This window comes from Aplidium turbinatum, chromosome 10 (genome assembly GCF_918807975.1).
Source record: "Aplidium turbinatum chromosome 10, kaAplTurb1.1, whole genome shotgun sequence".
Classification (NCBI taxonomy): Eukaryota; Metazoa; Chordata; class Ascidiacea; order Aplousobranchia; family Polyclinidae; genus Aplidium; species Aplidium turbinatum.
In genome coordinates this window covers 22,251,557-22,268,683 of record NC_137481.1, presented here as the reverse complement: position 1 = coordinate 22,268,683, position 17,127 = coordinate 22,251,557, and the positions used below count along the sequence as shown (strand labels likewise).

Below are 17,127 nucleotides of genomic sequence, written 5' to 3'. Positions count from 1 at the left end.
TTGGATGAGCAACTATTTTAATGCCTGATGTTTTTGTGGTTCCCAAGTCTACGTTAAATTTGTGTTATCCGAGAGTTTATGGAACTTTCTACATTATCATTTTAAGTGTAGTGCTAGTGACTCCAAGACATGTGATACAAGTTGTTTTAACCTCAACTCACCGCAAACTGACGTCGCTTAAACATTGTAAATTGTTTTTTTTAGTCCCAGCCAACCGGCTCATACCCTCCTTATCATAAAATGCTCAGTGGTCCTTTCTGTTCGGGTAAGTCTTTGGTTAATGTTTTTCGATATTTATATCATTCATACACACTGGCAGCGCGTATGTTGCAAGCCAGCAATTAACAGAGAATAGTTTCCTTGTCCTATTGCCTGAACTACATGTGGGGGTTTAGTTGCATGTGTTGGCGGTTTAATATTTCTGTTTGCATGTGCAATTGTGCATTGTCCGTTGTGCTTACTCGCTGTAGTGATCATGATACATCTCCGTATTTTCAACTCCACTGCCTTGCACGAAGACGCTTTGACCTTTTGTGTTGTATGACTCTATCCAACTTATAGAACTGTGTGGTCTTTAAATGAAAGAATCCGCCGAAATATCGTTACGACCTTGCACTCGTCAAAATTTTTAAATCTCATTTATTGACTTCTAGGCCAGCCTGTTGCTAACAAGTCCACACCGGTTGTCAATGGCAGCAGCAACAGTGTTGCCAGTTTGACAAAGAAATCATCCGAGAGTTCTAAAGCTAATTACAACCAACTGTTGCTAAGAAACTGTGAAAGTTCCACTTCAGGCGTGGCAAAACCAGCAACGTCTTCATCTGGGAGCCATCCAGGAGCAGCTAACACTGCCGCCGCCATCTTGGCTGCTGCAAGCGCGGAGGCAAAGAAAGATAGTGTGGTCATAACAATAGACGATTAATGATGAGATTGTGATCGTTTTTACGTTGTTTCGTTGCCAGATCACGTTGAGAGGTCGAAACCCGAGGCTTTGGGTGTTCAAAGTCACTCCTCTTCCACATCTATGTAAACTGTACCACACTTAAAGGAATGGTTTTAATCCCCTCATTCGAGAAGACCTGTGTTTTTTGCGACTTGTTGAATTAAGATTTCAAAAATTGATCTTGAAAAGTGTGAAACTTTCAAACATCTTAAAACACATTATTCAGTTCTGATTTTACTAACAAAACTCAAAGGTTAATCAGTTGCGAGCGAGTATGCCTTGAGTAGCACTGTGCTGCTTTCTCGGCAGTTCTTATTGAAGGGAAAAAATAGAAAGAAGCCCTTTCAGAAAATTTCAGATATTGTTACATCGACCCAACTTTAAAAGACGTCTTTTTGATGTATATTTGACCGCTGTGATCGAACTGACTTGCATTGAATTGAGGCGTGTTCGCCAACACTTGACGCAACAACGTCTTCTACAGACGTTGACGCATGAGGTGAAATCGATGCCCAAAGGGATGATTCCGTTACTCTGATTTGTTTTCATCTAACGAGCCCGGGCCTTCGAGGCGCGACCCAGAACTGTCGCGGGCAAGATAAATCTTGGTTGTTGCCTCGGAGGTTGTCGGCGTCTTCTTGACGAAGGATTTGTGACTTGTTGTGTCACGAGCTGTTTAGTCGACGTATACATAGATGTTTGAAGTCTGCAACGCATTGTTATGTATTTATGATGCAAATAAAGACCAGATCATTCGGTTAAATTGTTAAGTTTTTCCAGCTTTTAAAATCCGTTCTTTTTACTTTGTTTCAGCGTCTGCAGTGCAGATGTGTCAATGCAGCTGTATGGAGGCGCAACTGAGTGCTTTATTGCCCGAATCCATTCCATTGCTGAGTGCCAAGCAGGAATAAGATTTGGTACCACTTAAAGTCATTGGTATGACTCAACAGGGTATCGAACCCACGCATACCGATTTAGAGGGGGATAAACTAATCACCGAGTCACTGTTTGGCTTTTTCAATTGTCTTGTCCGCCCTGATAGCTAAGTTGGTTAGCGCGTGTCTTCGTAAACGAAGAAGCTTCAAGATCAAGCAGCGCTGGTTCGACTCTCGGGGTGTGCGCTTGAGCAACACAATTTAAGGACTGCTTTCCATTCTGCGGCACCTAGTGGATGGAATAATTCTTTGGCAACAACACTTCAACAAATCGGAAACTTTACTCTGTCAATCTCGGTAACCGGCCCTGCGTCAAGAGCCTCTACAACAGTGGTTCCCAACCTGGGGCCCGCAGACCCCTTGGGGCTCCATGAGAAAGTATTGCCTTGATGAATTTGGAAAAAAAAACGAAAAGCGATCTTTTTACTTTCATTTCTGTCTTTAAATGGAAATGTGTCAAGCTCAAGCCCGCGAGAATAAACTGTACCGCCACAGTACCGGTATGCATTATTAAAATAAATCTATGCTGCTGCCTACAGTGTGTCCATTGTAGTCTGGGAGCCTACGATAGAAGATTTCAGCCCATAAGGTACAAAAGGTTTGACCCCTTGAAGTTACTGGGGTCAACCATGTCACTCACAAAAAGTATGGAAGATTGACCGCACCGGGTGGATCTGGACCCTAGAGCCCCCTAAAAATCCCAAAAAGGGGGTTAATTTCACCCCATAAGGTACATGGACCAAACTTGGTGAAAACGAAGTTCTATGTCAGGACATCACAAAAATATCAAATCTAACAATATTTTCGAGTGGAAAGGTGATGTAAGACCCCCCCGAAAGTGACCCCCCGGGGGGTTAATTTCACCCCATAAGGTACATGGACCAAACTTGGTCAAAACGAAGTCTTATGTCAGGACATCACAAAAATATCAAATCTAACAATATTTTCGGGTGGAAAGGTGATGTAAGATGCCTTCAAAGTGATTTCCCTTAATGTGACCCCCTCGGAAAGTGTATTTCACCCCATAAAGTACATGGACCAAACTTGGTCAAAACGAAGTCTTATGTCAGGACATCACAAAAATATCAAATCTAACAATAGTTTTGGGAGGAAAGATGATGTAAGACTCCCCCAAAGTGACCCCCCAGGGGATTAATTGCACCCCATAAGGTAGGCTACATGGACTAAAGTAGGTTAAATCGAAGTCTTATTTCACGGCATAACAAAAATATCAAATCTAACAATATTTTCGGGTGAAAAGGTGATGTAAGATGTCATCAAAGTAACCCAAAGAGGGTTTATTTCACCATAGAGTAGGCTACATGGACCAAACGTGGTCAAAACGAAGTCTTATAGGACACCACAAAATATCAAATCTAACATTACTCTCAGTTGGGAAGATGATGAAAGACCTACCCAAAAGTGAATCTCCTGCTGTAATTTAATTTACTTCATCCCTTACTCGAACCAACCTTGGTGTAACGGAAGTGCTATGCCAGGACAGTACCAATGGATTAAATCTAAAAATATTTTTATTTAGGTTTTGGTGAAATACATTCACAAGCTGTCCAATGATGCATGAAATGGAACTATAGCCTACTTTACAAAAAGTTTTTGTATAAATCATATTCAGTCAATCGAAAAAAGGCAACCCTGGTTTAAAAAATATATAATACAAAATCTAAAACACAGTAGAATTCGCACCTCTGGGGGATTGCAAAACTAACGTTATAGCCGAATTGACGTTACAGACGAACTACCGCAAACTATTCCAAAACTGTCTTTTGAAGAAAGAGGTGTATAATCCAGTCAGGTTTACTGTGTACCACCAAACTGACAAAAGTCACGCAGAAAATACAGTGAACAAAGAAATTGTTTAAAAAAAATAACCTACAGCGAAAGGTACAGGAAATTTGCGCAATGCAGCTCGTTACTTACAGTAGTAGAGTTCATTGTTTATTAGCAAAAAAGGCATTGATCTTCAGCTGTTTCGGTTTTGACAGGGATTTCTCTACCACATAAAAAAAGTTAATTCAGTTAATTAGTTTATAGCTACATTACTGCACGTACAATAGGGTGGGTCGATTTTCACATAAAATTGTCGGATTGTCGCATAAATCGGTATTTAGGCGAGGCTTGCCATACTAAATAAAGTGTTAAAATTTCAATGTGATGGTGTGCTCCTAACCACTTACCCCAGGTGATATGGAAAAATACAATTTCTACTTCACGGTAAATTATATTCAATAGGTAGGCTACAGTGAAAGCGAAACACAATTGAAATGTAATGAGTTAAAACCACACCTAGATCAGGGCCGGATTTAGCTAATGAGGGGCCCGGGGCATTTTTAGATCATAGGGCCCCCGCACAAAACATGTTTTCGCGCCTTCGGCGCGTAAAGCCACCTCTACGTCTACAGTAGCATTAATCCAGCACTGCACAGCATTTTGCAGAGACTTCAAAGGTAGAAAGAAAAAAATAATAATAACACAAAATCACATTTTTCCACGTCGGGGGGCCCTTCAAAAGTCAAGAGGGGGGCCCGGGGCACCTGCACCCTCTGCCTCCCAAATCCGGGCCTGACCTGAATGTTAAAATAAACAACACAGTCTTTCTTTGATTCAAATATAGGCCGCTGCTTCCTTGCATCTAAGATAGAATAAATCATAGAGTTTCTTTTCTCCTTTCCGAGAGTTTTGAAGCTGACCTCAGCGACTACACGAATCATTCTTTCAACGGCTTGAGTCTGTGGGTTGGGACTGACTTTATTGCATCCCAAAGTTCATCCTCACTCTTAGTCCTTAGACTTAGATGATAATAATGGTGGTTCAGTAACGTCAATCTCTGTCCAATCGTTTACATCAATATAATCCATTGCATTAAGATTGAGTTGATCAGCAGGGCGATGGAATCTTCATATTATTGTAGATGAAAGCTTTCGTACTTTCAGAATTCGCCTAACAGCTACTTCACGAATGGCAGGTTTATTGTCATGAAACATGGCATATAGCAAGTTTTCGGGGTGAGCTGCATAACAATTTTGCTTGATCGATTTGTCGATGACAAATTGCACTTCTACTGGCTCTAGTCGACGACTGAGTTGTATCATTAGGAAAAGTACTGCTGGAGCATCGCTGATATCTGTGGCCATCTTAGTGCAATCCATACAGGCCCATATACAGTTGTAATGAATCGTGTCAATGTCTTAACAGAGTCTAATCTCTAATGGATGGGTTTGACTAACATAATAGCGGCACATTCGATTTGCTCCTGTGAATGATTACACTGGTCTACACAAAATTTCAGGTTTGGGTTTTGACAACTCATTTTAGCTAATTTTGGGGCGCTGAATGCGAAAATGAACTCAGATTTTCTCTATCACATCACGTTATTGAGATATGAAATATCCTAAATTTTTGAAAAAATTTAATTTTTGAAAAAATTTAATTTTTGCCTCCCCCCCTCTGTTGTCAAAACAAGGAATTCTGATGCAATAAACACTGTTTTACCTGCAATAATCTAGCTTTAATTAGCAAACAAGCATTTTATATTATATTCAGATAAATTTGCGTTGTCTTTATTAAAATTTCATGCCTTGGAATAAAAAATAGGCATGCAAAAGAGCAACCATAATAACATCAAACGCTACATTATGCTGACGAGCATGTCGATAGGACAGTGACAAGGTATTATCTGAATTATATCCTACAGTTCACACAATATGCACATAGACATTCCAATGGAGTGCAGAAATTCTGAAGACACACACAGAAATAGCAAAGTTCCAAAATAAAGATTGACTCGAAGGGACTTGGGCAGGGCGAGTTCAGAAACAGTCAAAAAAAGAGCTTTCATAAAATATGAACTCTTCACTTATAAGCTTAAAAATGCTCTTTCGAAGGACTTTCTTTTGTGAGCAGCATCTGGAATTTCTCTTTTAAAACTCCAGCAATAGTCGGCCATCATATGACAATCCCACCGACCTTGATAACGTTTCTCCATAATTTTAATATCCTGGTGGAAACGTTTACCCTGTTCTTCACTAACTTTCCCAAGGTTTTCTGGAAACTCATCCGCATGGCTCTTCAAATAGTGAATTTTGATGCTCATCCTGCATCCCAAATCTTCAAAACTAAGCAGTAGCTCCCTTAAGCATTTCAAGCTCTAGCCTCAAATGGCAACATTGATTTTACAAAATTTTCATCCTTTAACAATTGCCTGATTTGTGGTCCATTGAAAATCCCAGTTCTTTTTTTCTCTTCACTGAGACCAGGAAAAGCATAACATATATATATACTTAAAACACTCTCCTTCATGATCCAAAGCTTTTACATATTGTTTCATGAGACCAAGTTTGATGTGAAGAGGAGGCAAGAGGATCTTTTGATATCAACTAACTGATCACGTATGATATTTTTGTCTCCAGGTGTCAAGGTGAGCTTTGGAGGCCACTCTTCCTTGTTTCAGTGCTGATCCTTGGCCCTGCTGTCCCAGTAGCATAGGAAACATGGGTATTTGGTGTAGCCACTTTGTTTCCCCAGCAAAAAGTTCACCATTTTTAAGTCTACACAGATGAGCATGGTACTTTAACTTTTCAAGAACGGTTTTGATGTTCTGATACTCTTCTTTCATGGTCACCGAATGTCCTATCGGAATAGAACCGTACACGTTACCATTGTGAAGTAGAACACACTTCAAACTTCGTTTGGAGCTATCAATGAAAAGTCTCCATTCGTTTGCATCATACTGTGGTAATCCCATTTCTAGAAGAAGCCCTTCTATATTGTTGTAAGAAACGAAATCATTGTGGGAAGCAAAATATGGAAGCAGTTCTTTATCTCGTTTGCGATAAAATGTCACGCTTGTACCAGCTTTGAGAAGTTTCCTTTCCTGTAGCCTTGATGCCAATAACTACACAGATTGCTTAAGCAATCTGAGTTGGCCCTATTTTTGGCCCCTTATTTTAAAAGTTGGCTCTTTTTTGGCCCTTTATGAACGTGCAGTTAGCTCCTTGCCAAATTAACATCTGGTAACCCTGCTGCACAGAGATAGCAGCTGACCCACAGATAACGCCTGAGAAGCCAAGACAGGGAGGTCAAGCCAGCATGGAAAAACTCGACGCTACCATCTCCACTATGTCCTATTACAATTATCATAACAGGAATTTATTTTATTTTAGAGGAAATCTGAACCAATTTATGAATTTAGTTTAAAAATATCTCTATGTTTGAAAGTTTATAGCTGTCAGAAAATAATTATATTTGACATTTTACTGCACTAAAAAGGGTAAAAATTGGTCAATTTCATAAAATAATGGCAACGATAGAAAGAAAACTTTATGTGATAGAAAAAATCTGAGTTCATTTTCGGATTCAGCGCCCCAAAATTAGCCAAAATCAGTTGTCAAAACCCAAACCTGAAAAAAAAAGTTGAAATTTGTAGACCAGTGTTATATTTCCCAGGATCTCTGTGTAAGAGTGTTTCAGAGCATTCCCCAGAACTGATTGCATGGCAGATTTCCAAACGGTACATCTGGTCTGTGCTTAGATCTTTGAATTGTCCAATTTTGGCAAATGGGGACTCTCGATTTTATCAAACAATGCGATCTCCAAGGCTATATGGTTTGACCACAGAATATCGCCAATTTCACCAATGAATGTTTCTGGACCAGATGTCTTTCCAAATAATCCAAATAGATTTTGCAATGGTAACTCATTGATGGGCAGCATAAGCCAACATATATTCCACTGAACTTTATAACGGATATGATCTTCTATTCTAGCGATTACTCCATTACTATTTCCAGTGTTCACTGTTCACTGCTGTCCCGTCACAACCTGTTATTAGAATTCCACCCATGCTCATATTCTCGTCGATCATACATTTTAAAATGTCAACTGAACGACTACTTGGTGTTGTGACATAAGAGATGTAGATGTCACTAGGTTGTGTCAGTAAAACGTAATGGTATTCTTTTATTTTTCTCCTGTGGTGGTAGTCATCAAAGACATATTATTCATCCTTTCTCCCATCGAAATTGAACGATATAAAATTATTGACGACATGTTGGGTTGGTTTCAATCCAGTACGCCTCTTGACTCGGCTATGTCTCACTTTCCGTGGGTCAATAATGATATATGTGGAGAAGTCTTTTCCTACCACACCCTGCAAAGTAGCAGTGGCAATAGCAGCAACTGTTTCGTCAAAAACCATCTTTCGATCTGCTTCCCTTGCAACACAAGGGATTGGGATGGTATTGTAGGCACTACTTGTTGAAGAACTCTCCTTGAAACTCGGATCATTATCGGATTAATAAGATAAAGAGTCAGTTTCACAAAGTTTTTGTGTGGCGTGTTAAACCGCACAACTATTAGAAGTTCGCTCACTGCGCAGGATTGCCGGATTGGGCAAAAAATGAGATAAAATGACAAAAATTACCGCAACTTTTCGCCCAATCTGGCAACCCTGTTATAAAAACAGGGTCGTTGGGGTAATGGGTTGCTGTGTACAAAACGATTTTAAACTTTGAGGAAATGTTTAGAAGGTAAAGTGGCACCTATGTTCAAAGTTATATGATAAATGGAGAAATCGACCCACCCTAACGTACAACTGTTGCTTTGAGTTAGGCCAGCTGTAGAGCTGCTTTTTACACGTGATAGTTTTTCACTTGGGAAAAAAGTTAATTCAGTTAATTAAAGTCCCTGCTGCGAACGACGTAGCAAATAAAGGGAAGACATTTTGCAAGCAGCAGCGCTAACTGAATTAAAAGACTGACCGTTCGTGGCAGTGCTTCCACTTTTGACAATTGATAAATCCTCTTCAGTTTCCTTTTTTATCCTGAAAAATCCCTTTTTTCTCAGTCGGAAATCCTTCAAAATTTCCTTTATAGGCGAGGTTATTTTTGACGTTATTTAAGTTACCTACCGTAAAAAAAGTGCCAATACAACTTTAAAGTTATTTTAATCTCACCTAAGTTACGTTTTAACCTGAAAGAACAGAAAATCAGTAGCCTAAATTGAAGAAGTGGTACAGTATTCAATTCGCTACAAAAAAACAAAATCTTGCAGGCAGTAGCCTACCTAGCATGGCTGATTTAGTTGACAAACCCAATCTGATAAGATAAAGTTGCTGAATAAATTACAAAAGTTAGCTTGATTTTTTCAGTAGCAACGGTATCTCGAAGCAACGTTGTTTAATTAGAACAGTAGGCTACACAAAAGCAGCACATATTTTACAATAACATGGTTTACTTTCTTTGTTCACTGTCTAGCCAAAAAACCGCTTGTTAGTTAGTCGGTTCTGGGATATTTATCACCTGAAGTCCTGGACATCATTTACCAATTACCACTCTCATCTTTCCGACACGGACTCTTTAACCTATCCCTAACACCGAAAATATACAGGTGGTAAATGTGCAGTAACAAATTATTATCCATCAATTAACAAATTTATTTTTGTGTTTAGTTCGGTTTTCCTTGATGCGCTAACTTGTTCAACTCTATAAGGCGAGGCTATCTCTTTTTTCTCCTTGTCAGTAACGTCTTCACAATCATCTGAGACTGATGAAAAACTTTAAGATACTAGGCCTATTCATGATACTGACTCAGTCTGACTGTGTACACCATATGGTACAATTATACATATCGTATACACAGCCTAGCTAGCCCTATTATGGGTGCAACCTAATTCGTACCCTGAACACTTGGTACCCTCATTTCGTACCCTGAAAACTAACTCACTCACGTCCAATTACCAAAATGGCGAGAATAAAAATCGAGTGACGGAAAGGCGAGTATGGGAAAAAGAATGAGAGGAGGTTTCGGATGGCGCGTGGCGACGGAACCAGTTGATCATCGTTATTCTAGCCGTTTTGAGAACTTTTGAATGGAAATATTAATAAAAAATTTTTTAATACCGTATTGCTAAAAACTACAATTCCCTTTTGGTCAGAACGGTAGGCTAAACCATAATCTCTTCGTGGAAAATTGTAACATAAGATTCTCGGATCCGTTCGTTTGTATGTAATGACCGAAAAGAAACACTCTTCTGAAACGTCTATTCAAGAATTGTATTTCTGTAAAAAACAGCCCACTGGCCGTCGAAACTGAGATGCAACGCGATACACCACTAAAACTTGTCACTACAAAACAAACTACTTGGATAAAGACGGAAATTTTGTCTAGCTGGCAAGTATACTAAGCAAAACAGTTAAATATGCGACCAATTCTCAAGCAACAATTTTAAGAATGACGAGAATACATTGCAATATCTCAAACGCACGTAGGCAGCTACTGTTACGTAATAATGATAAGCTATTCAAGCAGCTGTTTAAGTTTGGCTCACACCTGTTCAAGTCTGGCTAACACCTGTTCTAGGGTGCATCATCTGCCCTTTTTCGTTTAAACTTTGTTCTGCAGTTGTCAGAAGTGTTCCTTTTGTCAAAGTAAACACACCTGTGAAGTTTTATGCGAAATGATTTGGATCTAGGGGTACCACATCGCGAATGAATTTTTGACATATAGACGTCGAGCAAAAAATGCGAAAAGCCTAGTTTCAGATGGCATGTCTGTGGTACACATATGTACCGTTAGTCCAAAAGCGTTAAATCATTCATTTTAGGGTTTTTCTCTCTAAACTGCACACCTTTTGATCATTTTATTGCAAAAAAATATTCGCTGAACTTTATCTAAACTTTAACATTCACTGTTTTGGTCACAAAACACCAATAAATGCACATTGTTTTGCTGAATTTGCAAAATTTCCGAACTGAAATAACACAGTTGGAAAAGGCACAGTTTCCTGCTCAACTAAATATGCAGTATCCATTGAACATTATTGTTCATTTCCTTCTTCCGTAAATTCGGACACTGCCGATAGCTCCCTTCAACAGTCTGCAGAACAGTTTGGAATCTCTGTTCACACTTTGCCGATGAAAGATAGTCGCATCCAAGCTTGACGGCCCCGTTCAGCTGCATCCTGCCTTTACAACTGTGCTGCAGCAAGCTGCATATGAAGGACAGCTGTCTCACTGAAGAACATCTTCGTCCATGAAACTTGTACAATGGCCAAGCTTTAGTGCTGCAAAAAGGAACCAGGAACCTTCATTGATTAGATCAGCCAACTACTTGGTGGCTGGCAACACTAGAATCAACCTTGGTTTTCCAAAACCTTCTACAAATCTTTTTAATGGCTGTCTGAAACTTTTCATTTTCTTTAGTATTGCTTTCTTGCCATTGCTGCTTTCTCAGCTGGCAGTGTCTTGGTGCTGAAAAGGGCAAAGGGAGCAAGTTCCTCAGACAAGTACCATGTGTGTAGCATGAAATACTTGAGCGCTACCTCTGCTACCAGCTTGTCTTCTTCTTTGTATTGGTGTAAGACTTCAATAAAGCGCAAGTCGTTTGTTGGTGCATTGACTTGGCACAATGCTAAAAACCAGTACCAGCCATAGCACGACAAGATAAATTTGACAAGACGTTTAAACTTTGCAGTTTGAATATAATACACCATTTGCACGTCATGAACCAGTAGGCTATGTCTGATAGAAAGCAAAGGGATAAGTGTTCAACCATGTCGGAGTCGGTGTTTTTGTAATAGCAAAGTACTGGATGCACAGTTGCTTGGGCGTGTGTCCAGTGAAAGCCCAAGATTTCATTTTGCACATGAAAGGAATAATTTTCTAAAAAGTCCATTGCAATCAAAACTTCACCTTCTTGCAAATTTTCTTTTCTGGACTTGTAATAGTTTGATTGTGCTTTGGACACATAACTATGTGGAAAAAGTTAGACCAGCTTCTCAATCAAGGTTTCTATGAAATCTGAAACACTCGTGATCATCGTAACAATTTCTGCTCCATCAACTGTCGTCCACTGTTTAAAAGTGATGTGTTCATCATGATCCTCCAACAGCGAGTTAAGGTGGCTTCTCAAAACTTTTGAAGATGGACATTGGTCACACTTGCAAAACATGCATTCTTTTTAGGTACCGGTAATATCACAGACCATTAAAGAAAGCAAGTCTGTAAGATTCTGCCAAGTTTCCCGCCTCTATCAGTAACTTGGGATTCTCATGAATTAGACAAACACAAACTGAATGGGTTCCAGAAGCTCCTGCCAAAACGCACCATTTTGGCCCTAATGTGCAAAATTTTGACAGACTAATCTTCATATCTGGTTGTATCTTTTTAAACTCCTGATACAACTCATTTAGTGTCACCAAAACCAATCGTTTTGTTGATAGCATTTTTTGCCCACAGACACTTTATCCTTTTGACCCTCTTTTGACCTAGGCCTACTAAATTCATCATCTTTATAGAACTTCAATACAGAATCAATAATCTCTTGAGGGAAAGCCCTTTGTTGACGTGGTTGAGGTTTTGGAAGATTGATTTTGGTGACACTAAATGAGTTGTATCAGGAGTTTAAAAAGATACAACCAGATATGAAGATTGGTTTGTCAAAATTTTGCTCATTAATGCCAAAATGGTGCGTTTTGGCAGGAGCTTCCAGAACCCATTCAGTTTGTGTTTTTCTAATTCATGAGAATCCCAATTTAACGTTGTAACTGTTGTATAAGACGTTGTAACCGGTCACGGAATTGGTTTTAACGTCTCCCCTCAGTCAGTTGTTTATACTGTGCTACCCATCCTTCCTTCACTTTAAAAAATACATGGTACACTTACTACAGCAAACTACCTCATTTCCACTCAAATATCCCACTTCATATTTGGAAGCTACAAAGCCAAGAAAATTACCTTTCATATAAGCCAAGTAGCAGAAAAATCGAAGTAGAGTGTTTTTTGCTACAAGCGATCCAAAGTTTCGTCATGCATGACTGATCGCAAATAGTCATATGTGAAACTAGCCACTTGGTGGCCTGTAGTGATATAAAAACAAACAAACAATATATTTTTTCAGAATCTCCTTACTTTGGATAATTCATATGCATTGGAATTTTCAAGTTACCCTTTGAAACACCTTCATAATAGGTCAAACAAAATTTGCAGTTGATTTTTACGCATGAGCAATCACGAAAAGGGCCAATTTTCAATCGCCGATATCTCAAAAAGTACGGGGCCGATTTTGGTAAAATTGGTATCACTTTTCTCAGAATTGCACGGAGATTCTTCATATCAAATTTCATAAAAATCTACGACATATGGTTCAACAACTGCACCAGTCGCCATGAAGTGACCCCAAAATAACAAAAAATGACATAATTTAATCCAATTGTGGTACCCTTAGATGTTAATGAATTCTTCTGAAAAGTTGCACATCTTCAACAATCATAAAAAGGAACATTTTAATCCACTGCAGAAAACCAAACAAAAAAATGAGGGGCAGATGATGCACCCTAACCTGTTCAAGTTTAGCTTACACCTGTTCAAGTAATTAAAGATTTAACGATGATGTAATGTTATGCTGCAGCTGCAAACGATTGTGCAATTCAAGATTTAACGATGATGTAATCTTTGCTATTTTCTAAAAACAATTCATGACGTAAGACGTCAGGTTTAGTAGACAACCGTGTTCCAGACAATTGTTCACCTAATCAAACGTCATATAAAAATCGTTCAGGTCTACTGAATCTTACGTCATGGAATTTTTCCTAAAAAATGAGCCAAAATTGCACCATCGTTCGTAAGACTTGTGTCAAACCTGTTTAAACATGAAATATTGCATCATCACCTTTGAACACCTGTTTGAATTGCGTGACAATGTCTTTCACTATTACGTCACAGTACTGCATACGTGAGTTTGAGATATTGATATCTATTCTGGTCATTCATTTTAAAATTGTTGCTTGAAGAGTTTGGTCGCATGTTTAACTGTTTTGCTTAGTGCTTGTCAGCTGGACGAAAATTTCCGTCTTTTATCCAAGTAATCTGTTCTGTAGTGACAAGTTTTTTAGTGGTGTACGGCGTTGCATTCCATTTTCGACAGCCAGGTGGCTAATTTTACAGAAATACAAATTTGAATAGACGTTTCAAAGGAGTGTTTCTTTTTCGGTCATTACATGCAGACGAACGGATTCGGGAATCTTATGTTACAATTTTCCCACGAAGAGATTATGGTTTACCGCTGTGACCAAACCGTTCTATGTGACGTTTGATATGAAAATTGTCCGTAACACCTTTTTAAGACAAAATTTCCTTGTAAAATTGTCAAAAATCCCTAAAAAATCCTTCCGATCTTCATTTCCCTTTTTTATCTTTCGAAGCGTTGAAAAATCCCTTTTTGGGATAAAATCCTTCAAAGTGGAAGCACTGGTTCGTGGTGAAGGTGATGGCTTAAACCTTAAAGTGACGTTATAAACGAACAAAAGACGTCTGGGGACCAACAAAGGGTGCTGTTACATGCGAATTGACGTTATAGGCAATGCTGTTGTAGCTGAAGTACAATGTACGTAAAAGATAGGAATTCTGCCGGGACCAAGCGAAATGTGACGCAATAGGCGAATTGACGTTATAAACGAAGCCGTTATAGGCGAATTCTACTGTAAAAAGTCGAGTTTCAAACTTTTTTTTAGCTACGTACGTAGCCTACTCTTTTGCTAAAGCCATACGTGTGACGTACCCCTGAATAAAAATTGGTGTAAAGTGCACGTTAGGCTGTTCTATGAATTTATTACCGTCCCAATTAATGTGGTAGCCATCGTGCACAAACAAAGCGGTGAAAAAAAAGTCGATTGGAATGGCCAACAGACTTATTGGCATACACAATGTTATTACCGTCCTCTTATCTGTAAAGCGGTGTTTGATTTCATAATCACACACTGCTTTCACAGCTGAAGTTTGCCTAGCGCTTTGGAGTTTGTCACACAGTGACCACAGCCCTTGTCTGTAGCTCTCAGTGTACACATAGTCGGCGCTGCCTTCAACCAGGCCCGGATTTAGGGGGGGGCAGAAGGTGCAGGTGCCCCAGCCCCCCCGACTTTTAAAGGGCCCCCCTACGTGGAAAAAATGTGATTTTGTGTTATTTTTTTCTTTCAGCCTTCGAAGTTTCAGCAAAATGCTGTGCAGTGCTGGATTAATGCTACTGTAGACGTAGAGGTGGTTGAAATTGAACCATGAATGACCATGAATAGAAAACAGAATGAAGAGAAAATACATCTCAAATCTTTTTTTCTTGGCTTTGGTTCCCAACATAACATTGGCCTTATTGCCAAGACAGACTGAAAGTGCTTTTCAATTTCTCACAAATATTGGGTTTTACTTCGGTTTAACCTCGGAAGGGAGGCGTCTTCATACGAGAGTGGTGCCGATAGGTTAAAGACCACTGGTCATAAATCCATAACAGTTTATAACTATAATAACTTACGCCCATCAAACGAAGCAGAAGATATAGCTGGTCACAGCGGTAAACCATAATCTCTTCGTGGGAAAATTATAACATAAGATTCCCGGATCCGTTCGTCTGTATGTAATGACCGAAAGAAACACTCCTTTGAAAATGTCTATTCAAAATTGTATTTCTGTAAAATTAGCCACCTGGCTGTCGAAATCGGAATGCAACACCGTACACCACTAAAAAACTTGTCACTACGATACAAACTACTTAGATAAAGACGGAACTTTCGTCCAGCTGGCAAGCACTAAGCCAGTGGTTTCCAACCTTTTTTTGGCTGTTACCCTAATCTCCACCTTGAAGTGAGCCAATTATACCCCTTCGATCAATTTTCAAAAACAAAAGTGTTTATTGCAATGTATCTCAAAGGGCTAACTATGACAATCAAAATGCAATATAATACTGAATACAAGATAAAAATGCGTGGTAAACATTCAATGCAAAAGTTGGGCCTGAACTTCAGCCGCCAGCTTTGTGATCCTGGGCATTGTGATAGGCTACTGAGGGAAATTCTTGTGTCGCTTTCGACATCCAGGCGATTGCACTTCTTTGTCTTCATTCCCAAGGCAGTTGAAAATCCTTGTTCACAACGATACGTTGTTGAAAAAAATGTCAGGATATTTAATGCCCGTGTCGCTAATGTTGGTGCGTCCTGGAGTCAGCTAAACCAGAAGGGTTCCAACCTTTCCCTTTGAAATCAAGTTTCAGCGCTTCGTTCATTCGGAGAGTGATAAATTCTTCTTTGGCCAGAAAGTCGTCATCATCCACTTGGCTGTCATCACATGTGAAGGGCTTAGTGCACCATCGTAGAAGAGCCGTGTCCAAATTCGGAAGGTAGTTGTCCATCTTCTTGGCTAGCTGACCTAAGTGGTCAGCTATGTCTTCCAACTCCGCTGTCAACTCAAGTCCATTGCCTTCGAGGTACATGTCAAGCGTCTGAAACTGCGCCACTGTGCCTCTTCCAACTCGCTTGTTTCACACTTTAACCTTTACGATAAATGCTGCTCCGGTTACTTTGGTGTCCATCACAATTACATTCTTGCCTTGAATTAAAAGATTGCCTTTGTTCAATTCACCAAAGATATCAGCCAGATAGAAATCCACTGTTGGTTAGAAAATTATTCAGCCAAGTCGGACTTCTTTTCTAACTTATTAGAAAAACATGGACAGCCTCACGAAGTTCGACCAAGTGGGTTATCACTTTGCCACGAGACAGCCATTGTACTTCTGTGTGATACAGTAATGCTTCGTATATTTCTCCCATCTTCTTGCACAGTTCCTTGAAAAGACGGTTGTTCAATTCCTTTGCGTTTATAAAGTTCACAACCTTCACTGTTTCTAAATCGGGTCTCGTTACCCCCCAAAAACAGGCAAATTACCCCTCGGGAGTAATTTACCCTCAAGTTGGAAACCACTGCACTAAGCAAACAGTTAAATATGCGACTAACTTTCAAGCAACCATTTTACGAATGACTAGAATACATCTGGGTTGTCAGACAGCTTTTGAGAAGAAGAGCCAAACAATGTCGAAACAAGGACCAAACTGGGTAAAAAAGAGCCAAATTGTTCAATAATGTTAATAACGTTGCTAATAAAACATAATAACGTTAACAACGTCAATAACGTTACAACATTGCAACAACACAGTCTACATTCTACAAGAACAATTCCAAATCTTCATCTTCTACAGTGTTTCCACTCGAATCTTTGGCATTGGCATAAACATTGTCAGCTAAACACTGTCTAAAAAATCGTAATTACACTTTTCAGTCTCAATTTCCGAAAGACATTTGTGTAAATAGCTAGTTTGATAGTATGTGCCAACTGCTTCCAAAAAGAGCCAAATATTGAAAACAAAGGGCCAAACAATTTTTTTGGGGGCCAACTACCTCTAAAAAGAGCCAA

General features: G+C 39.3%; 1 protein-coding gene across 1 annotated transcript in view; it reads left to right on the top strand.

Annotated features, from left to right (window-relative positions):
* The window catches only part of LOC145778097 (ATP-dependent chromatin remodeler CHD4-like), a 48,736-nt gene extending 47,036 nt beyond the window's left edge, over nt 1–1,700 (top strand). Inside the window, exons 40-41 of the mRNA XM_082589510.1 lie at nt 205–265; nt 654–1,700. Coding sequence (XP_082445636.1) covers nt 205–265; nt 654–922 — 330 coding nt within the window. The 3' untranslated portion in view covers nt 923–1,700. The remainder of the gene's footprint in view (nt 1–204; nt 266–653) is intronic.
* Nucleotides 1,701–17,127: the final 15,427 nt, after the last annotated feature.